Source organism: Triturus cristatus, chromosome 8 (genome assembly GCF_964204655.1).
Source record: "Triturus cristatus chromosome 8, aTriCri1.1, whole genome shotgun sequence".
In the NCBI taxonomy this organism is placed as follows: Eukaryota; Metazoa; Chordata; class Amphibia; order Caudata; family Salamandridae; genus Triturus; species Triturus cristatus.
The window spans coordinates 694,097,457-694,124,394 of record NC_140591.1 but is presented as its reverse complement, the minus strand read 5'-3'; the positions used below and the strand labels follow the sequence as shown (position 1 = coordinate 694,124,394).

Sequence of the window (26,938 nt, the reverse complement as noted above, 5' to 3'; positions counted from 1 at the left end):
AGCCTTCTTGAAGCAACAATCTGGGACAGAGAAAAAGGCACTCTCTGTCTAGAAACCTTCTCACCTTGAACAACAGAAATGGCAGTCCCAAGCACACCCCCATCATCTACCAAACAGCAGTGCTAAGGAAGAGATACTCGGCAGACTTTCGCTAACAAGGCCCCATTTAATTTTTAATGGCAGCCGTGACTCCATCCTCCAATACTTTAGCGTCTCGATCACAACCCTCCATGATTTGGAATGCAGGTAATATACCTCCAATGTCACACACACACACCTACCAAACAGGTGCTCTACACACACCTACACACACAGGACGTCAGTGCAAGGTTCCAGGGGAGTTCAAATAACAGCACATGCTTGGTGCACCTCTCCAGGTCACAGAAAGGCTCTGGACCTTGCATTACCAAGGTCAGGTCTAAGCCTCTGAGCACACACTAGACTAGTATTACTTCAGGTCCAATCAAATAGCCAGGATAAAGATTTCACATGCAGTCAGGCACTGTGCAGGGGTACATTACCAGTTTACCATGTAGGAAATATTCCTATCCACACAGTACCACTCCAATAAATATTGGGGTATGGCACTTTTTTCTGGGTTTCTGTGGTCACTCAGGGCAACTTTAAACCATCCCAATCTCAGTGAAAATGTGTTAAACATTTCTATCATGCCCATCTGGAATTTTAGCACCGAGTTCATAGTTGTGTGGTTTGGGGCAGCAATGATCTTGGTACATCTTCAGATTGCAGCGAGTCAAAATAGTAGCAGTCTACAAGGAAGTGGGCTGCGCTCTGACAAGATTATAATTTCTCAGGGACAGCAAATAGAGAGAATGGTGACTCCTTGCCACAATCGTTTACTGGGATGACCTAACGTCAATAAGACTGCAAGTTTACACACATTAAGAAATCTTAAATGGCTTGAACTACTGTTATTTTAGCATGGAAACTGCTTTTGCCAAGCGAGGCTTAGCCAATACGTTTAACGATCTCCAAAATATTTACTTGCAACACAAATCACTCAAAATTAGCACATGGAACATCAAAAATAGTGAAAACAGTGAAGCTGTGAAGGCATGAAACCACAGACCTTGTTGAACACCTCATTCTCTATACTGGAGTACTCACTATCAACCAAATGGGTGTAGTTATGAGAGGTAGAAACACTGGTGTACCAATTATTTCTTGTGATACAGGACAGTTAAGAGTTCACCCGCTGGTCTTTATGGCTGTAACTGGGGACTGCAAGGGTCAAATACAAAGGCTATCCCAGATAGGTGGGTTGCAGCACCACCAACCAGTGCTAGAGGTTCAAGATTGTCTACCAGTGTCCAGTAGAGCTCAAGGTGAAAGACCACCAAGAAGATAACATGCTGGCAGGAGTAGGAACTCAACCATGCTGTGTATAGAACGTTGTAGACAAAAATACAGATTGGAAACCTGTATGTACAACAAAAGCTTGCAGCAATCCAAGGGTAAGGGTTTCTCTACAAGGTAACTACCCTGCAAGAGTGCACCAAATGGGGGGTTCAACAGAATGAGCGCTTGACATTAAGAAAGACCACATACAACGATATATCATGTAGATAATCGCCTCCTGGAGTCACATTCTCTGTAGTGCATGGGGGTGGATATAACCAATCTAAAGCCTGTACAAGGGAACACCTTGTGGTTTAGTCTTGTATCCAATCCACTGCCATAAGAAGCCAGGTCATGCTGAACTGAAGAAAGGTACCTTGGGAAAGGCAGCTTTTGACAGCACAATGGCCTGAAATGCTTCAGTCAGATGCTTCTTTGGCACTGGAAGATTATTAACAATGCAGCCCAAAAACTCCCATTGCTGCTCCTTACACAATGCATCGTAGCGTAACTAAGCTTTCGACGAGCAAGTCAGACAAATTTAAGGCAATATCCAATACATGTAAATTATTTTTATTAATCTAATGAATTTCTATTGAGAATTTGTCTAGGAGTCCTGAAGTTTTAAGTTTCTGTACACTTCCTTTCCCTCTGCTATAATCTGCCTGTCTGGTATGAAGGGAGTCCTCAAATCAGTTTTTAGAAATGTTAGGTACACTTCCAGTATAGCTGTATTTGGCCACAGTGTGAAGGACTAAACGTATGTTGTCACACTGATGTTGGTGGACACAGACAGTTGAGAAGAGAGAAACTAAGGGTCCTTTTCCAGAATACATCAAGGTTTAGGAGTTGGAAAACTTTCTTCAAAAACCCCTTAGTCAGATCAGCCCTGATTGGGTCATTAGAACTTCCACCTTATTTCTTTAGTGGGGCAGATAAGCACAATGATATTAAGCCACTAGCATCCATGTTAAATAGAACAGCATAAGGGAGTCTGAAAATATCCAGTTAAAACTTCACACAATACATTTTTTAGGAGTGACTGTAACCCTCAGCTGGACGAGCAACAGAAAAAAATCGTGCTCTGTGGTTTTCATTCTTTTATTGGCTTTTGTGTAACACCCTGGAGCTACTGAGGGAGTAACTTGGCAGAATCAGAGGTGTCCGCCTGTTTGTCGAGTGCCTTGGTTATTTAGGGACAGGACCACAGTAACCCAAAGCCTTGCTGGCTCATGTTTCAGTTTTGGCTGGTCTGCAGCTGGACACAGTGGGAGTTAGTCAGAATCTACCTCATGTTACATCCAATCTATGAGTAGCAGACATGCAAAGGGCTCTCCTCACATTGGAATGCTGCTGGATAGATTGACTGGACAGAATGCATGTTTGATTAAACATTGCTGATGTAAGTATGCAGACTACCCACTTGGATGTACTGGTGTTTTTACTACTCTCTGCATGGTTCATACTCTATTCTCTGGCATGGTATTTTTTCACATTCACACAATGTTTGTGATGCTTGGTACTCCAGGACAATGTAGAACTTCTGTGGAGTTAAAATGAACTCTCAATTATTTCCTTTATAGAATGTATGTCACAGATTGTTTAACTGCATTCCTATCAATTTTGTAATACTAGGATTCTTTCAAAAGGTTTCCTCATTTCTTTTGAAAGTTCATCTATTGTGTATTGTGAACTTTCTTTCCCATCACCCCCTTTGCGCTATGCTTTGCATGCCCTTTCGTTAGATCCTCCACTGGGTATTGTGAATTTGAACTCACATCATCTCTTGAGTGGCGTGCCTAGCATGCCCCCGTCATTAGAGCTACGACACACAGGTTGTTGACTGTGCTAGTCTTTCCAGTTCCCCATACCCTTAAGCATTCGCCAGCCAGTTGGTATGAAGCACGCCACCGCTTTTTGGCCTCCTGCAATCAATACCTGCCTGCGTTGCTTGCTGCATGACACCCAGTTAGCAGACATCTCTGCCTCAAAATTTCTCATAGCCACTCTCATTGGGCAACATTTGTTGTGAGTCACTTGTTCTCCCGATCACCCGCCATATTTCATGTGGCTGGTTAACATTTGCAGTTGGTCCTTCTACGGCCGCCTTTCTCTCAAGTTGGGCTCAGTTTAATTTAATTCTTGTGCCCAATTTCCTTTTTAAGCACCCAAGCTTATTCTACTTATCCACTGTTAAGATTTAATCAACTGTCTCTGATTGCCTGCACCACATTATGATTAACACGGACCAGATAATTTATCAATTTGCAATCTGAAATTGGTTCCTATGACCGATGTGACATATCTGGTGCACTCGCTGTAAATGGCTTAAACACCGCCCCCCCCCCTTCCAATAGGTCGCCTCTTGACCTGTATGCCTTGGAGCATGTTCAATGGATTTTCACTGGCTAATGTGGATTTTTTTAGTTGCAACTCTACAACCTTGTCTTGCTTTAGTTTTCAGAGCAAGTCTCTATGTAAGCCGTCAGCTGTCTCACTTATCTGAGTTTTCCCTTTCTCACTCTTTGGTTACCGCCTTCTATTTCTCTTTTTTAAGGTTGCTTTTCCTTTGACAAATGTCCAGACAATGGCCAAGGTTAAATAGACCTTTAGGGCTGAAACGTCCACAACCCCTCTTTACAATGTGAAAAGTTTAACAAAATAGGGAAGATTTTGTAATTTTTAGCAGGCCTGGGCGTAGTTCACGGAGTTTTGCTATGCAGAACTCCACGAAGTTAGAAAAAAAAAAAGGCCACGGAGTTCCACAAGTGGCAGAGTGCAGTGCAAACTGCCATTCGGGCTTGTCTTCCTGCCGCTCGCGTAGATATTCTACCTGAGCTGCAGCTCGCGAACTTGCCGTTGGCGAGCGCAGGAAAAACTCTGCTGCACTATGCGAAGCAGTTTTCTGCACTCCGTGGAGCGTGGCGTACAGAAAACTCAGAAAACACCTCTAACGGTGCGCAGTTATCCCCCCAGGCCTAATTTTTAGCCATGTCTTTGATCTAGACCCAACTCTTTGGCACTGTCCCATTGCATGAGGAGGAGTTCAGTACACTACTGGACTCACCTGTGACAAAGGTGCCTCCACAGTGACTACCAGGCTGATCCAGACCGTGGGTTTGGGCAGGGCTGGGGTCCATCATTTTGAAGACCATGCCGATTGTAGGCTCAGGCATCTTGGCAGGCCTGATGGCGATTTGCCTATTATTTGCCTGAGACTGCAGCACCGAGCAAGCTAAAGAACTCTGGCAGCTTTTCTTTAATTATGTCCTACAGCACTCTGTCGCACATTAGAGATCTAGGAGCTTTAATATGCGGGACTAATGCATTTTATTGTAGTGCGGTGGACACCAGCTCGGATGCATGGTACTTGGCAGGGATTAGTACAGTCACAAAGACTGTCAACTCCATGACTGACTCAGCTTTAGCCCTCTGCCAGCAAAGACCAGTCTGCTATAAACTGTGCAGTACCCGCTAACTGGCATAGGACGGACCAGACAACGATTACATACCAAAGAGGCACATGTGGACGCCACAGCCAATGAGCACTACGCAATTATGTCTAGTGCACTATAATTGGCTGAGGTCCAGGCAATGCTTTAATACAGTTTCATCTTACACATTGAGATCCCGCCCACTTCCCGAGAATATGATCAGCTATGGGACTCGTTGACATGCAATACGAAGAACTAAAATGAAAAAGGTCTTTCTAAATAGATTAATAGCAGAAAACGGAGTGGGGCTTAATTTAAGGAAGGTCCGTGTTAAGCAGCAGACAGGTGGCCACCTTACAGCTATAACCAACACAAGTCTAAAAATAAAAGGAATACCACTGTATACATGACACCACTGTTTCTCCACAGCAGTCCTCTCAGATGAGGGTAAACCCCTCTTCGCCAACAGCATTAACACTATGAAGGGTGCCCCCAAGCACCCCACCACAAGAGAGGTGGCCATCTAAGGAGAGGGGAAACCTCTCAGGAGACAGCAGGTCTGCAACAATCACCTTTTCAGCAGCATACAAGATCTGCACAATAAAATACTGTACTTACGAACAAACACATTGGCAAAGCTAAAGCATCTCTCTCAGTAGGCCCACTAAAAAAACTTTCATAAGGTACCTCGACAAAAGTACTGTCAGCCAGACCTAAATACTACTTACTGCCTAATAGGAGTAAAGGATGGAATGGGTGGCTGACAACGCTAGGGAGACTGGTGCCTGGTTTAACACCGCAGGAGTTCAAGCCTGCTAATTTATGAAGGAAGACGATTTCAGGAAAAATATTAGATACAAATGCTGCACAGGAATTACTTGGTCAGACTTCCACGAAGCAGGTAAAAAAAAAAAAAAGAAACAGTCCTGGGAAGTGAGCAAAGTGAATAAAAAGGGGAAAATAGAGAAGGCAAGTTCAGTGCTGATTTACACATCCTTCTTGGGACAGAGCAGTCTGTCACAACATAGGGCTAACCCTACAGGAACATGGAGATAATCTAGTAAAATTAATAGATACAGGATGCCACTGTGTTCAAAAGAATCAAATGTGGCATGCACTAGCCGACACTGGTCTGGGAAACGACTTCAGGGCCAGATAAAACAGCTCAAACTTAAAATCAGCGAACCTAACATAAAACATTAGCACGCATGCCAAATGGTCTGGTAGTAAAGCTGAACTACTAAAGAATATAGGAGAAATGTTGGAGCTGAAGTTATAGGAGATAGTGGGAAAATTCGTGGTTCAATGTTCACTTTAGGTCTTCGTTCAGCAGCAGTTTTGAGCAGGCTACTTTTGCTGCTAGTCATTTGAAAAAAACAAGCACTGGCAAAGCAAACAGGTCTTGCCTATGAAACTTATTAGCTTTGCCACTGCCTTTGGTAATGCTGCATCGCACGGACAAGATATTTAGCAGAACCGCCACTAGTTAAACAGTGAAAAAAAGCCACAAGGATGCAGCCGATCAAGTCATTTTGTTTCACTACTCAAGTGTACCTAGAAAATGATGTGGGTGCCATTTTGTTTTCTTTACCAATCAGAGATAGATCAGTAATAGAAGGAAAAAAAAGGAAACTGAAGTGAAGCGAAAGCTTTTTCTTTTCTTTCTTCTTTTTTAAAGGCAGAGTGGTCAGGGGCGATGTGCTGTCTGGCCGTCCAAATACAAAAATGAAAGAGTGGGGTAGAGAGAAAGTAATGAGGAGCAGCCATGGGTGGGAAACAATATGGTGTGTGTGTGTGTGTGGAAAGCAGCACACAAGGTAGAAGCAACACAGAGTGCAGGGGAGAAGTTAGTGAGAGAGCAACAGAGAACAGGGAGTTTAGTCAAGGGAAGAACAAGATCTTGCAGGTCATGCGCAAAACTCTTTTAAGACACAAAGCTATTTATAAACTGAAATCAAAGGCTTAGGATCTTGAGCACAGATGACACAGGTTAAGTCAATGAGTGGTCAGTGTGCTAGGAGGAGCTGCAGCTAATAACTCTTTGGAAACTTTAGTCACAGACTTCTAAAAAGAACCTTCTTACGACCCAACTAATGCCTGAGCTCATAGGGTGCTATTCAGCAACAAAAACAGCACCATGTACGTTTTTAGGTCTCGCCCGAGCCAGCGCATGCGCTGCACTGGCGAGACATTTAGTAAGCAGGTTTTCAAAGTGCTACCCACAGGCTTTTGCCGGCCACCAGCTTGCTGTTACGCGCACAAGCGCGCGCGACGTGCACAGCTGCCATTTGCCACTCGCCAGCCTGCTTTCAATTTTGCTGGTGTGCGCGCGCGCGCCGTCACTTTCAGGGCCGCGCCAACCCGCCCCCCCTATTCCTCATTAAGCAGAACACTTAAGCTTTCCCGCATCACCATGTGATATTACAGAGTGCTCTTGGTGATTTTACAATCTTACTGATTTTGCCATTTATTATTTTTTGCTGCTTTCTAACATTTCTGCCTTTACGTCTTTGTTTTCAATCGTGCCCCCTCCCGTCGCTGCTTTCTAACCTTTCCGTCTTTGTTTTCAATCGTGCCCCCTCCCGTCGCTGTGTTCAATTACTCTGCTTTCAACCTTTCCTTACTTTTTTCAGTTCCCGCACCCCCTCACCCTCCCGTCATTGCTTTTTATTTCCAAAAACCCTCAGCCATTGCTTTCATCCCATTTACGTCCCCGATTACTAACCCCATAAGACTGGGACCTGGATAACTAAAGGCTTGTGGTATCTGATGCGTGCAACGTGCAAGCGTAGCACTATACTAACATGTCGCAACTCAAGAATTAGGTCGCTACGTAGGTGGGCTTGAGCTTGGAATGCCCAACAGATAGAGAGCTTGTGGCATACTTTTCTGAATAGGACATTTCACAGGACGCACACTACAGGGTAAGACACTGCATGCTTGCCATTGTTTTAGTTGCACTGTAAGAGGAGCCACATACAGCAGTCAAGGATAGATTGTACACTGTAATTCAGATGCAACGTTCTGGATCTTTAAGCCGGTCAAGAATTTACTCATATCTTTCTCTGGAGTTTGATTCTTAGAGATGATGGTACAGTGAGGACAGATAATGCACATTGGAGGTATGCAAGACATGTTTTAAATTGAAACCTATATAGACTATCATAAGAAAGAACAAGCATTGGCATAGCCAATAGGTCTCACCTTTGGGACCTTATAAGTGTTTAGCCATGCAACAGTTGATGTGGTTGCACCAAGGATATTGTGCTGCATAACTAAATACTTATAAGGTCCCTAAAGCGAGACCTATTGGCTATGCCAATGCTTGTTAAGGTTCTTTCCGGATTACAGAATTAGGACACAGGTTGTCCATATTGGGCTATTGTATTCCAAATAATATGGAGATTACATTGCATATTTCTTGATCACAATTACATAACACTTCAATGACAGTAAATGAAGAGGCAAACTCCCAACCTAAGACAAGCATGGGCAAAGCCCATAGGTTTCAACTTTGGGACCAATTGGCTTTGTCAAGTTTTTAGCAGTGATGTACTGCATTCCCCACGTTGTGCAACACTGGATAAAGAAAACTGTTGAAAAAAGAAAAAAAAGGAAAAAAAAAAAAAAAAAAAAAAAAAACCCTTGTGCGGTGGTCACATCACTTTTGTCGGTGTGCACACCACACATGAGCCTACAAAATTACACAAGCAATTTTTTAGGCCGAAACCTACAAGACATCAAAGCGGTCTGGTTACAGACATATTGGGGACGTGTTTAAAGCTTCCCTAAAAATGCATTCTACCCACTGCTTACCATTGGCTTTGTAATTCACATTTGATATATTTCTATTGTCTGGTTTTGTTCGTTTTAGGCTGTCTGCATGTCATTGTCCCTCCCGTAGAGCATGGTCCATTCACTACCTCTCTGACTGGCTCTTGGTATTCTTCCACGAGTGCTTACTTTCTAGGAACTCTTTCTTGAGGCAGGTCAGGAGAGTACATGTGCTTTCACTGGTCTCCTCTATGCTGCTTATTAGAAGCAGTAAACATTCTGTACTTATATGAAAAGGTTTCCTGCCTCATATCTTTCTGCTTGACTGATTCTACTTATCTCTGCAAGTACATTGATATAGCATGAATGTGAGTAACCATTATCTGTCTAAGAGTTTGTTTATTTGGGTCAGTGCTCTTTTCTAATAGCAAAACTTAAACAATCCCCTTCCTCAATTTCATGCCCATGCGCTAGAAGTAAGGGAGTATAGCTTGCTGAAGCACTCCCAAAATAACCATGCTGGAGTTCAGAAGTGAATGAGCAATAAACAGACCTTTAAATTTTGTTTTTTCCTTGTCACATTTGTTGTGCCAAGATGGAGGTCAAACGTTAGGCTCTGTCTTCCAGGGACCTTGGTGTTCACTTTTCCTTCTATGAGTGCAAAGTGAGAGGATGTATGTGACAATCTGGTCAAGGATGTGAAAGGAAAGACTTTAGAATGGCATTTTTTTCTAGCACACAGCAAAATGTAAAAGCCAATAGTTGAACTGTACAAATATTTCATATATCAGAATTAGGAAAGCACAAATAAAGCTCTTTTTAAACTCTGAAGTGTGGTGGAAACAAATATTTTAATACGATCAAAACAAATGAATACACTAGGTGATGCTGATTTTCACACATAATAGTTTGATCAGCAAAACTTATGTCTGCAAATGTTATGGTCATTGAAACGGAAAATGTGTTATCTGTAAAGACAGTGCACAACCACACCATAGCCACTCTACTCTACGCCCCTCCACAACACTAACTTTTAGGAATGCTAACAGCCACGCTGGTGTAAAACATGGCTAACACACATTGGCAAAGCCAATAGCTCTCGCATAGGCAAGATCCATTGCCTTTACCCAGCTGGAGCAATAAATAAAAATCACACAAATATTGCAAAAAAATGTTTTGTTTTTTTGAAGTGCAGTGGAGCAACATAGAGTACGCTGGTAGTGGGGGGCAAGGAGGCACTGTTGGGAGAGGAGAAAGGATCAGGCCAATGATGCTGGGCAAAACACAGTAATGAGGACACATACCAAGGGGGGGGCGGCGGGGTGCATGCAAGGAGCAATGTAAGGACACAAAGGCAAGAGAGGGAGAAATAAATTATGGCATTGTAAAGTTAAGATAAAAAAAAAAAAAGATTTGTTTTAGCAATCAGAGCTTGTCTGCTTTTTTAAATAACTACAAATAAATCAGCCATACAGGTTGTTTAATTCACACCATAAAACTTTAGGTTTATCAATAATAATCCTACTGCAAACAGACGTTCCTTTAGTGTTGCTAGTTTACAAAAGACTGCAATTCAATCAGTCCAACGAAAGCCAACATGGAGATTTCCAAATTTCCGGGAGAATTAGCTTGGCCACAACAGATGCATGTGTAAAGAATTCTTTTTGGACCCATCTTTAGATCTGCGCAGATTCATTTTGAGGTAGCAATATCAGTGAGGACATGTTTATTTCATGAAATTGAAAAATCAAACCAATTTTTGGAAAAACCTCAAGCACAATCTAAAACACGCATTGGCATAGCCAACAGGTCTAGCCTTTGGGACCTTATAAGTGTATAGGCAGAGCTATTGGCTTTGCTGTATTTAAATTGTGTCGTAGTGCAGAGTGGCTGCTGTGCAGCATGTTGATAAGTTATAACAAAAAAGTGTTATCAGCATTTTTGTTACCTTATATATAACCAAGACTCCATTAAAAAGAACAATGTCTTCTAGTTTTTCTTTTGTCCTTGCAATGCTGACAATTTCTTCCTGCCTGTTCTAATGCTAATTTGTTACAACTTTTTTTGTTATGGAGGGTGGAACATAAACAACAGGAGGGCGGAGATTGGGAAATAGCACCTGAATTAATACACAAGCAGCGGACAGACACTCGGGAAGAATCAATAGAAGCCAGATAGATTCCGAGGGCAGACTTCACTTATGGCACTGAGACACATTAAAAACTGTGTACACAGAGTCTGAAATCAGTATAATATATATAGAAGAATTGAAGCTAGAGATATAGAATCAGAAACTGAGGTAGGAGGGTGTGAGTAGGGGGGAAGAAATAAACATGTGCGAAAGGCAGACTGAGTTTGTATGAGAGGAGAGCGATAGAAAAGATAGCATGATATCCACAGGAATGACAGAGTAACAGAGACAAGAAAGAGTAAGAAATTGTGTGTGTATATATCAGCTAGAGACAGAAGGAATGAAACAGAGGGGGGAACAGATAGTGCCTGTCATAACGAAAATGACCACAGGAGAGATTAAAAGAAATAGAGGATGAGTGCCTGGGTGATGGTCAGACTGAGAAAGAGGGAAGGCAGAAGACCAGAGGGAGAAAAAGATAGTAAAGAGGAAAAGAAAAAGAGGAGAGGGGAAATGCTGAGAGAAAGAGTGAAAAGAGATAAACAGGGGAGAGAAAAAGGAAAAAAGAGAAAGTGTAACAGGGGAAGTGCAACAGAGCGAGAAATGAATATACAGGAAAGGGGAAATGAGGAAATTAAAAGAAACCAGGGAGAAAAAGCCAAAGGAGTTTAGGAGAGCAAGTTTAAACTGACTAAGAAACAAAAATGTGAACTGATGTTTATTAGAGATAAAAAGAATGCTTGAAAACTAAAAGATTAGGTAATGTTAGAAATAAAAGCAGAAAGGCAAGATGAGAAAGTTGGAAGATATAAAAGAGGGAACGTCAAGGAGGGGAAACATTAGCAAAATGAAAGGAATCTATAGAAAGTGAGAACACTAAGGGCAAGAAAGAGAGGGGGAAATAAACAAGAGTGTTAGAGGCAGAAAGAGATGAAGGAATAAGAGGATAGAGGAAGAAGACAGAAGAAAGAAAAAGAAGAGTGCACGCAAGAGAGGATAAGATGGAGAGAAACATAAGGAGAGGGATCGAGGAAGACGAAGGAGAGGGATTGGTAGGAAGAAAGAAAGAGGGAAGATGAAACGAGGAAGAGAAAGAGGGATAGGAATTAGAGAGGGAGCTGAGGAAAATAAGAATCTGGACAAGGAAGTAAAGATGGGGAGAGAAACAAAATAAGGTAGGGAGAGAAGAGCAGATCAGAGGTGGGCGAGTGATAAGAGCTTGTGCAAGAAGAAGAGAAATTAATTTGTGAGTGCCATTTAAAATCATTAATTGTGTAATTACCCATACACACAGATACAAATGGCATTTTTACAGTTCATGCATATCTCTCGCATAGGAGGGCTGAACAAAGTCCTGCCTAATAATCATAGTTTCCAGTCACTAACAGCGGGACAGAGAGCAGGGCTCGCCTAGGACTAGTGTGCAGACTTCAGGAACCAGCTGGCACTAGAAAGCCACTGATGGCAGGGCAGAACACAGACTACAGGAATCACCAGGCAATGGCCAGTCAGAGAACCTAGGACACGAATTAATCACGAACTGCTTAAACATGAAACACTGTGTGAAAAGGACCAGGAAACATCAAGTAAAGTTATCTGTGGTTATGTATAACTTTTAAACCTCTGCTCCGTGAGGCACATGTAGTTTTCATACTGCCCTTAGTGCATACAGCTAAAATGACGTGCAATGAATTCTCCTGGTTTCTTTCTTGGAAGTAAACGGTGCAAAACTATACCCAACATGGCCTTTTTGTTTTGTTTGTGCAGCTTCAAAAACATCAATGCGATCACCGATGAAAACAAGTATACCGTTAGATCTAAAATACAGATTTCTCATAGTTTAATTTCGTCGTCTTTATGGCATGCAGGAGTTTTCTTTTTCAAACCCTGGAAGTTTTGCACAATTAATCTCTGTAAAGGGTGTCCTTTCGCACTGCACCACCTGTCACTCAACATTTAGGCAAAGTGCCTGCGCACTCCCCATATCAGGTTGTGTGTATGCTGAATACATGTCCGTAATAGCCTAACCGCGAGTTGGTGCCCCTCCCTGATGGCTACTGGAAACAAGGCAATTTCCATTTTTATGAACTGTTGCTACCACTTGCAGCAAACAGACCTCGTATATTTTCTAGATCTAAAAATGGACTTTAAAAGGATAGCTATGCAATTTCGACCTAGTATTCGGGTTTTTCCTTTTCACTTATCACGTTCCTATGAACAACCATTAAGTGACCATGCTCAGTTAAGTCCCACATACATGTAAGCAAAGATTAAACCATCCCCAGCATCCCTCAGACTCTACATTATTAGATTCTCACCTCCTAGTACGCTCCTAGCTATCTAACTGAAAAAGTATATATTACCTAGTCCTGCAGAGTGACAGTATTGGGCAAAACCATGCCAACACACACACACACACACACACACACACACACACACACACACACACAAAGACCACGGTCAACCACATGCACACACGAGTACACACATTATATGCAAACAACCTGACATTTTTGGTAAAAAAAAACAACCACACCAGCACAATTTGAAACCTCTTTCGCCCACACATCGAATACAGGTGACAACGCTATTGTTCTAGACGGCAAACAGAGACACACATTTGTCTTCTAAATCATCTTAATGCAAGCTGTCAAAGTTTGGGGCAATGAATCTGGAACGAAAACATGAGTAATGTCCAGAAGAGCAGTCTTTTGCCCTCAAAGGATACAGCCCATTAACCCTTTCGCTGCCAGGCCTTTTCCCCCTCCTTTGCCAAGCCTTTTTTTGGCTATTTGGGGTAGTGTGCGCTTAGGCCCCTGTAACTTTTTGACCACATTAGGTATCCACGCCAAATTTGCGTCCTTTTCTTCCAACATCATGGGGATTCTAAAGGTACTCCGGGTTTGTGGATTCTCCTAGAGGGGTTACAGAAATGAGCCAAAATACAGCAACATTTTGTTTTTTTTCGGAAAAACGGGCTGCAAATGAAAGCATCTGGGTTTTTCCCTGCAAATGTTATCAAAAAAGGGTTTGTGGGGTTGAAATCACCATTTTCCCAGCTTTTCGGGGATACCAGACTTTTGTCAGAAACCCAACATTTTTTACACAGTTTTGGCATTTTTCTGGGACATAGCCTATTTTTGCTATTTTTTGTGCTTTTGACCTCCTTCCAGTTAATGGTAGAAATGGGTACAAAAGCAATAATGGATCCTGGAAAGCTATACATTTTCAAAAAGAAGACAAAATTCTGAATGCAGCAAGGGGTCATTTGTGTAGATCCATCAAGGTTTTCTTATAGAAACTAACAGTTAAATATAGGATAAATTGAAAATTAGTTGAAAAAAAACAGCATTTCGTGTCAACGTTTTCACCTGTAACTTCGTCTAATTATGACAGATCTTTGAAAGCAATATACCATTACATCAGCTGGACATTACTGGTTGTGGGGATATATAGGACTTGTAGGTTCACCAAGAACCCAACGAACCCAGAGCCAAAAACTGAGCAGCAACTTGCAATGGTTTTTTATTATGTACCGGGTATATAGTAATTATTCTGTAAAAATGTGTACATGGAAAAATCGGTATGAAAGACACCTATGTATTTCTGAAATGGGAACAAAATATAGAGTTTAGAAACAATAGATATTTGCACATTTCTGAAATTGGGAATACTCATACTAGCATGAGAATTATCAGTCATTTTTTAGAATGACTTCTTTTTTACACAATATCTTTCATTTGGAAGGCAGAAATGCATCGAAAGTCAATAGATAATAGTTCCTTTACAAATCTGAATTACCCTAAGTCTCCCGATAAAAATGGTACCTCACTTGTGTGGGTAGGCATAGTGCCCGCGACAGGAAACTGCGCAAAACGCAACGTGGTCACAACTCAATATCGCAGTGAAAATTTACCCTTTTTTGGCAAAGTGCCTAGCTCTAGTTTTTGAACCCTAGCTCTGCGGGCACCTTGGGAAACCTAGCAAACCTATAAGTTTTTGAAAACTAGACACCCAGGGGAATCCAGGATGGGGTGACTTGACTGCCTCCCACCAGGGTCTGTTACCCAGAATCCCTTGCAAACCTAAAAAATTGTCAAAAAAACCACATTTTCCCCACATTTCTGTAGTGGAAAGTTCCGGAATCTGCGTGGATCCACAAATTTCCACCCACCCCGCGTTCCCCAAAGTCTTACGAGAAAAATGGTACCTCACTTGCGTGGGTAGGCCTAGTGTCCGTGTCAGGCAAGGGCCCAAAACCAATTGAGGAGACATCAAAATTACCTATCACAAAACAACCTGGTTTTGCAAAGGGGGTCACTTGGGTTTTTGGCCCCGGGCTTGGCGGCTATCTAGGGAAACCTACCAAACCCACACATTTCTGAAAACTAGACACCCGGGGGATTCCAGGGAGGTATGGCTTGCGTGGATCCCCCAACGTTTCCTTACCCAGAATGCCCTGCAAACCTCAAATTTAGCTGGAAAAAAATCACCTTTTTCACACATTTGTGTGTGGGAAAGTTGTGGCATCACCGGGCTGACACAAATTTCCTACCACCCAGCGTTCCGCCGGGTCTCCCGATAAAAACGGTGCCTCACTCGTGTGGGAGGCCCAAGTACCCGCGACAGGCAAGGGTCCAAAAGTAGTGCACCTCAACAGGCAAGGGTCCTAAACGTAGTGCGCCTCACTACGTTTTGGACCCTTGCCCCTGGCGGGTCCTTAGGCCTCCCACACAAGTGAGGCACCATTTTTACCGGGAGACCCAGGGGAACGCTGGGAGGTGAGAAATTTGAGATGGACTTCAGTATGGATTGTGGTGGACAGGCCTTCAAGGTTAACCCACAATTGACACCACTAGGGTACACCTGCTTGTGCTAAGACATCAAGCCTTCTAAGGTCTAGTTGGGCCTTCTACGGTCTAGCATGGGAATGTGCTCCCTCAGTACAGTGGTGTGGTGGGCTGGTCATGAATGCAGAACCCGGTTCCCCAGTTCCAAATTGCACAGCTCTGGCCATAGTGCCACATCCCCACTGAACACCATACTTGCCCACTGAAACTCGCACTGCCTTCAGCTGTAACCTAATTGTGCCCGCTATAAACACTTGGATGTGGCTCAATTCAAATTATGCACTTGATAAGAGTAATATGCTGCCTAAAAAAAGCAACCACTTATAGGGAATGCAAAGCATGTGAAATGTAAGCAGAAACAACATGGTTACCTAAATGATCTCTCACTAACTATTCAGAAATCAGCGAGTGGTTTCACCTGAAAAGTTATGGACATGACTAGAGGGCCCTGAAGGGAACCGTTTCACTGTCCATTGCTTACATCCTTACAAAACATAAGCAGTATGGTAGACCACATCCATAAACACAGAGCCATGATGCACATTGTGTTTTCCAATTCACTCATCAACCAGGTATTGCAGTACCTCCAGGAATGGTACACTCTCCCACCCTGGAAACAACAATGCTGTTCAAAGGAAGACGAGAAAACGAAAGTAGCACTTCACTGGCAAACTCTGATGCTGGTGTATTTGGATGTAAAAAAAAAACAATCTAGCCACTTTGCAACCCCTCTGTCTTACTTTATTTGGCCCCCCCTGGAAACAACAATGCTGTTCAAAGAAAGAAGAGAAGACGAAAGTAGCGCTTCACTGGCAAACTCTGTGATGCTGGTGTATTTGGATGTAAATAAAATCAATCTGGCCACTTTGCAACCCCTATGTCTTACTTTATTTCGCTCCCCCCTGGGAACAATGCTGTTCAAAGGAAGACGAGAAAACGAAAGTAGCGCTTCACTGGCAAACTCTGTGATGCTGGTGAATTTGGATGTAAAATAAAAAATAAAACAATCTGGCCACTTTGCAACCCCTCTGTCTTACTTTATTTCGCCCCCCAACCCCCCACGCTAGCAGCACCCACCGATCGCTAAAATCCCCCCTCCGCAGCCCCAAAACTCACCTTTACTCTCCGACGCGCAGGAAGCAAATGGCTTCCTGCGCCTCGGAGAGCAAAGGGGACACCTCCAGTGACGTCAGCGCGCCTCGGGGGAGGGGGGGGAGGCAGGGGAAGGTCTTCCCCTGCCTTCCCAGTTAAAAAAAAAAAAAAAAAAAAATCGACCACTCACGGGGGGGAGCGCCAGCGCTTCCCCGTGGGTGGGTGTCATGACGAGATGGTCTCGTCATGGGCACAGCGCGACTGTGCTCCATGACGAGACCATCTCGTCATGGGCACAGAAGGGGTTAAAACAACTTCAAAACAATGGAGTGCACCCCTCTGGCAGTTTCACTTTCATTATTTCTTCCTGATTTTTGTTGTTGTTGTTTGTTTTCATTTAATAAAACATGGTCCAACTCTCACCTGTAAAGTATTGCTATGGAAAAAAAAGACTTATAAAAATTGCATTTGAATTTCAGTTGCCCGCAGGAAGCAGAGCTCTTTGAAGACGTGATAGTCTTGTGGCGTGCAGTTTCCCACACCACGGATGGAGCAATCCGTGCCTGGACCATCCGGCTCTTTGCGACATGGGCTCTAAGAATATTAATCAGGCCTAAACAAAGGAGGCTCACACAACGACGCCCACACACACATGTGCAAACACTTGTTCGCTGCCAACCCAAACAGAGAACATCAGGGCGCTGTAGAGGTGCTTTGCGTGGAGGTCCTTCTTCTTAACCAGGAGGCAGTCATTTGGCTCCCTGCAAATTTCTAGGGGCACCAGCCAGAGCAGGAGTAGCACACACCGGAGGGGGGGGGGGGGGGGGGGGGCATGGCATTGGCAGCCAGTGGTGAGGGCCGATCAAAGAGACAAGCCGGGGAAGAGAGTGACAGGGAAGCAGCCAGTCAGAAGGACAGACAATAGTGATACCAGCTGGCAGCAGTAGTTAGGGACAGGGCGAGCTTCGTCCCGTACCTTAGCAGCCCTACCTGCTTCCTGCTCGAACTAAGTCATTATCACGTGGAGGGGGGAGGGGGGGGGGGGGTTGGCAGGGTGTGACTGGGATAAAGAATGCTGTAAACAGGATTTAAAGGTGCAGGCACTTCTAAGAAGAGCTTGTTATAAATGACAAGAAGATAAAGGCATGCAAGCAGCATGCGCGTCCCTGCTCGTTCCCGCAGCAATACTCCAGGTGAGTGAACTTGCAAGAGAAGGTGGGACATGCACCCACCATTTGCAGGCTACACTTTTGAAATGAAACATGCAAAAGTCAACACAAAGCGTGGGAGGAGTCAAACCCCAAAAAGGACAGACAACAGATGGTCTAACAGTGGGGAGGTGTGGCGCAGCGGCCAGGGCTCAACTCCGGAGCACGGGACTCACGGTTCAATGCCCGGCGGCAGTTCAGCACAGCACCATGTGATTCTGGGCAATAACTCGCTTAATCTTCCTGACGGCCCACAGGGCCTTAAGACCCTTGGGGGTGATTAGTTTGCGCTTTACAAATACCGGGTTTTAACAGCGCAAGCGCTGTCTAGGCTCGGCCTAAAAAAACAGCTTACAATTCAGTACGACTTACATGTCCGCCCGTTTCCACAGCCAACACCAACTACACTGATCTTGCCAGAACACACACACTTGAGCATTTTTCACTGATCTATAAAAGTGCATGACTCCAAAGAAAAAGGTAGATAACCTCTGTAGGTGGTCTGGTTTGACAACTCAGCTGTCTGCCAGAGCTCAAGTAATCAATAAAAAAAGTTTTAAAGGCAGTATAAGGAGAGGATTTGGGCCTGTCCCTTTATTTAATCTTCCTTTCAGCGTCATGATTTGGCAGCATCTGTGTTAGTCCACCTAAAAGTAAAAACGCAGTGGCAATTCTTCTTAAGTGATAAATTGTTCTGGAATATGGTTTAAGGGCGGCAAATGGCAGAACAACTTCGGACCGCTGTGGAGCACATACGTTTAACAGGGTCGGCCTTTCCTCTAGAATAGATTGGACCTCAAGCTCTGGGTTCATATGATTGACATGGCTGTCCTTCCATCTATAGACAGCGATCATTACCCGCTTTCTTTGTCACTCTCCCCTATGCTGTCAGTCCGTATTCACTCTCGAAGTTCCAGTTTTGCGGTCAACTGGGGAAGTCTGTCCAGCAAACTGTGGGAGGCGTCTTAAGTGGCAAAAGGTCATTTTGGACGTGGGGAAGGTTCAGGAAATAGGTCTGACCTTGACTAAGGCTATGTTAGGACTAGGAACCGGCCCCCTGACCTACCCTGACGTTTCCTCCATCTTTTGTGACACTATTGAAGCCCTGGGAGAGTTGTGATACGGAATAAGGGTTCTTCAACAAGAGTCTGTAGGGAATCTGGGGGCAACTATGGATGGTATTCCAAGGAATGTCGGAGAGCGAAAAGGGTTTTAATTGAAGCTGTGAAGTCCAAGAGTTCAGAGTTGATTGGCGTGGCGAGAATGGAATATAGGTATGCTATTAGTATCGCTAAGAAAGAGTGGGACGATAAGTTCTGGTGTGATTTGAAAATGGCTAGTGCTGGGAGGGACTCGAGGGGTTTTTGGGACCTAGTTAGGTCGAGGAACAGGCCGGTTGAGTCTCTGTTAACTTGTAACATCTCTGAGGAGATGTGGTTTAATCATTTCTCCAAACTTTATTCTCCCTCCCAGGACGATACCAGTGGGATGATTGTCTTACCTTCTCTGAGCCCTCCTGGTTCGAGCGAAGATGTTTGTTTTACGCCTAAGGAGGTGGAGAAGGTTATTAACTCTTGTCTCCAACAAAGCTTCAGGCCCAGATGGGATACCGGGGGATCTGTTCCGTCTTAACTTAACGGAATGGGGGTTACTTCTCTCTTCATTATTAAATGCTTCGTATTGTGGTGCAGCACTTCCTGATTCCTGGATGGGTGCTGAGGTCGTTCCGATCTTCAAGAAGGGGGGCCGGGACGACCCAGCCAATTACCGGCCCATAAGCCTAATTGACTCTTCCCAGAAAGTGGCGGGGAAGGTGGTTCTGGGGAGAGTGCTTCAGTGGGTGGATGATATGAAAATTCTCTCAGACCTACAGCCTGGGTTTAGATCAGGTACCGGGACTATTGAGCAGACATTTAGACTGATGCTTTTGTATTGGAAAGTGGTTGTCCTGGGTAAAGGCAGTTTTTATCTTGCCTTTATTGATTTACGTTCCGCATTTGACCTTGTCCCTCGGGGCTGTTTGTGGAAGGTTCTGTCGGAAATTGGAAGGCCCGCATATTTATTATCCTTGGTAATGAAGCTCCATACAGGAAATTTTGCACAGGTGAGGTGGGGCAAGCAGGGGGAGAAGACCGCTAGAATTCCGGTGAATAGGGGTGTCCGCCAGGGGTGTGTGCTTGCTCCCACTCTGTTCACTTTGTATGTGAACGGTGCGGTGGAGCATCTTTTGGAAAATCCTACCGATTCACCATCCCTGGCGGGCAGGAGAATACCCACCTTACTATTCGCAGATGACAACCTGCTCATCTCCAAATCCCCGATGGGCTTACAAAGTCTCCTTGACAGTTTCCAAACTTTTTGCGAGAAAAGGGGTCTTCAAATTAACACAGATAAAACTAAATATCTGATCCTTAATCCCCCGAAGAAACTTGGAAAATTTCCAATTTTAAATGGGGTGCCTTTGGAAAGGGTCAAGGAGTTTGATTACCTTGGTATCCGTCTCACTGATACCATGCGGAGGGCTTCCCATCTCCAGAAGATGTTGCTGAGTCATAAAAGGGTGATAGGGGCTCTTCTTAAAGAGCAACGATTTTCCACCTCAAAACCCATCGCTCCTGTGTTGGACATCTACACAGCCAGAGGGGTTAGTGCGGCCCTGTATGGTGCTGAGCTATGGGGTTTGCAGAACACTGACCTACTAGCATGTTCAGAGAGTAAATTTCTCAAAGATTTGTTGTCCCTCCCTTATAGTACCCCGTCCTTACCTCTATTCATGGATATGGGCTGCCGCTCTATTAGCGATCAGGCCAGGCTTCGCCCCTTGCTCCTCTGGGCTCGCCTATGGAGAGTCCCTGAATTAGTGAGTTATGCAGATGGGCTGAGGGAGATTTTATCGCTGCCTGGCTGGTCAAAAATTGGGTGGTTAAGGGATGTTAAATTTTTGCTGGGGGAATTGGGTCTCTGGGAGTCATGGTATTCCAGGTCTGCCCCTCCCAAATCCGCCTTGAAGAAGATTTTTTGGAATTGGGTAGTGGGTAGGAACAATTCTAACCCAAATTTATGTAGATCTTCCAGCGAATTCTTCTTGGTTAAGGAGGTGTCGTTTCGGGAACCCTATCTCGACATAATTTCAAAATCCAGAGACAGGGCCTTGTATTTCAAATTTAGAATTGGTGTTCTACCTGAGGTAGAATTGACTGCCCGCTGGAAAATCCCGGCTCAAACTAGTCCCTTGTGTGTTTTCTGCTCACAGAGGACTGAGTCGGTTGCCCATCTATTGTTTGAGTGTCCTGCCTACAAAGCGCCTAGATCTAGATGGTTGAAACCATTATGTAAGGAGTTGGGTACTAGGCACTATATGGTAGCCCTGAGAACATTGAAATCAGACTCACGGCCCCTAATTGTGTGTGGCATGGCAAAGTTTTTAAGTTGGGCTTGGGTGATCAGATCAAGAAGGCTTAAATTAATTGATTAATTGGAGGATTTTAAATCTGTGTGTTCAAGGTAACTTATTAATGTCATTTGCTTATGGTATATTTTATTGACTGTATTGTATTATTATGGCTTTGTTTTTTTGTTTGTGTTTTTTTTTTACTATATTGTATGTACTGCTTTTTAAGATAAGATTTTATCGAAATAAAGCCAAAAAAAAAAAAAAAGAATTCTGCAGAACCTGCATCAAATACAGTAGGAATGGGCTTTGCAAGGTGCAACTTAAATACAATGGTAAAGAGTTTTATATTGTGTCCTCTGTGACAAACACTATAGGATGAGGATTTACACTGCTTAACACCAAGACAATCCCACAAAAAACTTTAGTATATAGTGGTTTGTGAATTGAAGCACTTTTTCTTTTCTTAAAGTAAATGACATAGCCTGACATTGTTTTACTGTGTGCTTTGTGGCGTTCCGAGTTTCTACTTCACACTACCTCCCTCAGTATGCCTTGAACTGTTCTGCTCTGTTACCCCGGATGGTCAAGAGCAGCTGCTATAAACTGCTCTGCGGCATTTCATGTGAAGCCAGAGGAAGGGTGGCGTAGTGGGCAAAAGAACGATGGATTTAACCCAGATCTCTTGACTGGGGGAGAATGTCTGCATTGTCAGCATTCCGTCCATCATTTGTTTGTTGTAACGCTTTTCGCCCTAAGTGGGATGGGTATTCCCAGACGTGGGACTCGTGCTCACTACGCCACTGGAGTCAAGCTATCCTGGCTGATGACGGCTGATAGCCAGAAACCGGTCCTAGGATGCTTTATTCCGGTCCAGGGAAGACATGGCTTGGCAGTTCGGGCTGGACTGTTCCCATGAGGCACAGGGTCAGACTGATTTGCATATGGCCATGTCTGAACTGGGGTGGCAGAGTGGGCTAAAGAATGGTGATGGATTAAACCCAGATCAGTTGACTGGGGGTGAGTGCTTGCAATGTTCAACACTCCGTTCATCATTTCCTTTGGTTTTTGCTTTGTTCGCCATAAGTTGGCAGGGTATGCTCAGACGTGAGTCCCTTGCTCACTTTGCCACTGGATTCAAGCAAGCCTGGCTGAAGACGGCTGAAATGCCAGAAACCGGTCCTAGGAAGCTTGTTTCCGGTCCAGGGAAGACATGGCTTGGCAGTTCGGGCTGGACTGTTCCCATGAGGCACAGGGTCAGACTGATTTGCATATGGCCATGTCTGAACTGGGGTGGCAGAGTGGGCTAAAGAATGGTGATGGATTAAACCCAGATCAGTTGACTGGGGGTGAGTGCTTGCAATGTTCAACACTCCGTTCATCATTTCCTTTGGTTTTTGCTATAAACTGCTCTGCGGCATTTCATGTGAAGCCAGAGGAAGAGTGCAGCCGCAGACAGCGAGGATCTGTGATCACTCAAGGTTCCAAGGGCAGGGAGCCAAGACCCTCTTCATTGGTGCTCATTTTGAACCCATTAATAAGCGATTCCAGGACACCAAAGATAGAAGCCCTCAATTGTCACAACTGTAGCCTAGCCATTTTTCTGGGCGCTCCCCACAAAGAACTAGCTCCCACATTCCCACAAGAAATGCAACAGAGGTGCATAGTTATTGATTACTGCCCCAGGAGAAATAGGCTATGTTGCCACCACCCCCCCCCCCCTCTTCCGTGAAATGGAAAGCCCAAAGGGCAACGGAAAACAGCAATAGCATATCAAGCTTGCAGAGGCATGGCTGTTGCAATGTGGAATGGCATTATTGATTTTCTACTACCAAGATGCTTACTGCGATTAGATGTAATGACAGCAGTGCATAGAGTGGACTGTGGGTGGTGCATGTTGCCAAGTCACTGAGGTGTGCTTCCTTCCTCTCTCCAGTTGCGACGATTTAATGTATTGTTTTGACTGCCAACGCTTCCTCCAGAGCGGTCACCCCCTGTTCTCAGGGAGTGATTAGCTCAGGGGATCGGATCCCTGCTGAACTACGCAAGCGTATCTTATTTTCGAGTATGGCGCCCTGCAGTGTAATGATCCTGCATGCTGGCGAAGCAATTGCTCCTGCTAAGCTTACTGTAGCACACATGTACACTACATGTGAAAGGCAGAACATGTGCACTTTGCATATGCAAACGCGGGGAAGCTATAGAGGCTGTATATTGCTCTATCACCTTTCACCCAGGGTCTTGATACACTACAACAAAATGTACAATAAATAAGTATATTAAATTGGACTTTGATTTTTTCAATTAACTCCTAACATGTTGACTAAAAAGCATTCCTTGACAGGTGCTATGCACCGAGTGTATATATGCAAACATGACTGCTTTAAACAGAAAAGCTTCTGTACAGTCATAGATATTTAGCAAAATGAGACTTACTTTTTGGTTACAGTTAAAACTTTAGTTGCCATGAAATCAAAATCGAAGATAAAACATTTAGCATCCAGAAAAGTCCATATGCAAATGTTGAGTTTCTACGATCTTATGGTGTACAGAGGGTTTAAAATTCAACATATACATATATTTACGTACACAAAGCTACCCATTTGTATGGCATAAGGTAGTATTACATTATTTTTCAAATTTTGGTGAATGCAAACAAATTTCTCCTACTGATTAGGGATAAAAAATAATTAAAAACGAAACTTGACAAACTCCATTCCCTACAACCCATGACCATCCTTCACTCACTAAAACCTAGTTCTTTTCAAATTAGCTATCAGTTTGTCCAGCAAACAACCATGATTTCGCTCCCACGTCCACATATTCTAACCCCTCAAATTCCATACACTTGCTTTCCCCTCTAAGACCAGGTCACACAATTGCTCTTTCTGAACCATATTTTACATAAGTGGCCCTAGAAACCAATATGGTATCCGGTCAATAAAAACATTTAAGAAAGGGGGAGGGGGGGGATATGTGCCATCAAATTTACAATAAAGTAAGCCACAGGTTTGTTATCAGAGTTAGGTTCAAGGCAATAAGGCTAAGAGAGAGAAGGGTCAAGAGTAAGACAAGGGAAGAGATCAAGTCAGAAAAGGACAACGCGGGACAAAGAAAAACACTGCTACTACCCCCCCCCCCCCCTCCATTGCCAAATCAGATCATTTTTGTGACAGGGGATGCTGATGTCTCCACGTTGTATTTTAGGGCCTTTCCTGTTACGGGCACTATGCCTACCCACACAAGTGAGGTACAATTTTTTACAGGAAACTTGGGGGAATGTTAAGTGGTAGGTTATTTGTGTCTCTTTGAAGATTCCACAACTTTCTATCAGAAATGTGAGGAAAGGCGTTTAGTCCAAGTTTGAAGTTTGCAATGGCTTCTGGGTAAGAAAACCTGGTGAGAGCCATGCAGATCACTCCACCCTGGATTCCTGTAGTTGCCTCGTTTTAAAATATGTGCTGGTTCGCTAGGTTTCCCTAGCTGCCAGCTGAGCTAGGGCCCAAAATGCACAGCTAGCCATATTGCAAAAAAAGTGCCAGTGTTCAGTGGAAAAATGTGGTGTCCATGTTGGGTTTTGGGGCATTTCTTGTTGCTGATACTAGGCCTACCCACATGAGTGAGGTATACCAGTTTTATCAGGAACTTTGGGGAATAGTAGGTGTTAGGAAATGTGTTGCTCTTTGCAGATTCTAGAACTTTGCACAACAGAAATGTGTTGAAAATGTGTTTTTTGTTTAGTCAATATTTGACGTTTGCAAGGGCTTCAGGGTAAGAAACCCTGGGGAGAGACATGCATGTCACCACACCCTGGATTCCCCAGGGTGTCTAGTTTTACAAAATGTCCAGGTTTTCTAGGTTTCCCTAGGTACCGGCTCAGCTAAGGCACAAAATCCACAGCTAGTCACATTGTAAAACAAGCATTTGCAATGCAACAGGTCTCGCATTTACATGAGTTTAAGCTATTGGCATTGTAAATTACACTGCCTTTTATTTAGGTTTTAAAAACAAACAAAAAAAAAAGGCATTGTTATTTGCAATGTCAATAGCTCAAACTCGCGTAAATGCGAGACCTATTGCATTGCAAATGCTTGTTTCAATCGTGGTGGTATATTACTGTTTAAAAGAGACATATTGGATTTGCCAACGCTTGATGTTAAACACACACTCGCCCTTTCTGTAAATTTCACACTGAGAGCTACACAAGTCGTCGTATGTGTCCTAGGCCCTCGGGCTCACGGCTCAGAGGCCTCTCCCAGGGCAGGGCACGGCTCTCGTTCCCACAGCAACAAGAGACGCCGCCCTGAGACACCGGACTCCCACCTCAGATCCCGGGTAGAGGGAGCGAACTCCGGAGAGGGCGCACCCGAGAGAGTGCAGAGCACCCTCCCAGAAGAGACAGCCTCCCGAGGGAGAGAGAGCCGAGACCCCGAGAAGAGAGGGAGTACACAGACAGAGCCCTTTAGAGGAGAGAGACAGAGACCTTGAGGGGAGAGAGAGCAGAGACAGAGCCCCTGGGAGGAGAGAGGGCAGAGACCCAGAGAGGAGAGAGAGAGCAGAGAGACAGAGCCCCCGAGAGGACAGAGGGAAGAAACAGAGCCCCTGAGAAGAGAGAGGGCAGAGACAGAGCCCCTGAGAGGAGAAATGGAGGAGATAGAGCCCCTGAGAGGAGAGAGCGCAAAAAGAGAGCCTCTAGGAGGAGAGAGCGAGCACAGACAGACAGTGCCTCCCGGGAAGGAGAGAGTGTAGAGACAGAGCCCCTGAGGAGAGAAGGTTCCGGAAAAGATGACAGATCCCTCAGAGGAGAGGGAGCACAGACAGAGGGGACAGAGTTCCTGAGAGGACAGAGAGGGGCCAGGGAGCACAGATAGAAGTGATCGCCACTGATAGGAAACAGACAGCTGAAAGAGGAGACAGCCCCGAGACCACAAGAGGAGGCAGCGCACCAAGAGAGGACAGAGAGGGGCTGGGCAGTACACCTTCCCAGAGACAGGGCCTCCAAAGAGCCAGGCCCCTGAGAGGAGAGAGATAACAGAGACAGGGCCCTGAAGAGGAGGGAGAACACAGAGACAGAGTCCCTCGGAGGAAAGAGCACAGACAGAAGAGACAGAGCCTCTGAGAGGAAACAGAGAACCGAAAAAGGAGACCAAGCCAAGAGCACAAGAGGAGGCAGCACACCAAGAGAGGACAGAGGCCCTGAGAAGAGACAGGCCCCCTTTCAAGAACAACCGACCACCACGACCTCAGCCCCAGGAAGCTCCCAGAGTACAGGTAGCACCCCCTCCCGCCTACCCCGCCCCTCCCCTCCCCTCACTGAGCCTGTCCCGGGGTCAGCATGGACGAGCTGGGAGTCTACCGCTGCCAGAAGTGTAAAATGGCCTTACGCTTCCTCCCCCGCTGGAGAAGGACAAGTTCCGCATCGGGGGCTCTCTCGGGGGCTGCTTAGGAGAGAACTAAAAAGGGTCAGTTTTCAGTGCAAAATGTGATGTGTCCATGTTGCGTCTTGGGGCATTTCCTTTTGCAGGCACTAGCCCTACCCACACAAGTGAAGTACTATTTTTAATGTGAAACTTGGGGAATGCTATGTGGTAGGGAATGTGTGGCTCCCCTCAGACTCCAGGCATTTCCTCACAGAAATGTGAGGAAAATGTGTGCTTCTGGTCAACCTTTTTTCACATCAAGACCACGAATTAAGTCAC

General features: G+C 44.6%; 1 protein-coding gene across 2 annotated transcripts in view; it reads right to left on the bottom strand.

Moving 5' to 3' along the window:
* RAP2A (RAP2A, member of RAS oncogene family) overlaps positions 1-26,938 on the bottom strand; it is a 78,517-nt gene that overhangs the window by 14,277 nt on the left and 37,302 nt on the right. The window contains exon 2 of one of the 2 annotated variants that reach the window (XM_085622103.1): positions 9,121-9,253. The exons of the other annotated variant lie outside the window; for it this stretch is intronic. Coding sequence (XP_085478229.1) covers positions 9,121-9,253 — 133 coding nt within the window. The remainder of the gene's footprint in view (positions 1-9,120; positions 9,254-26,938) is intronic. 2 annotated transcript variants of the gene reach the window in all.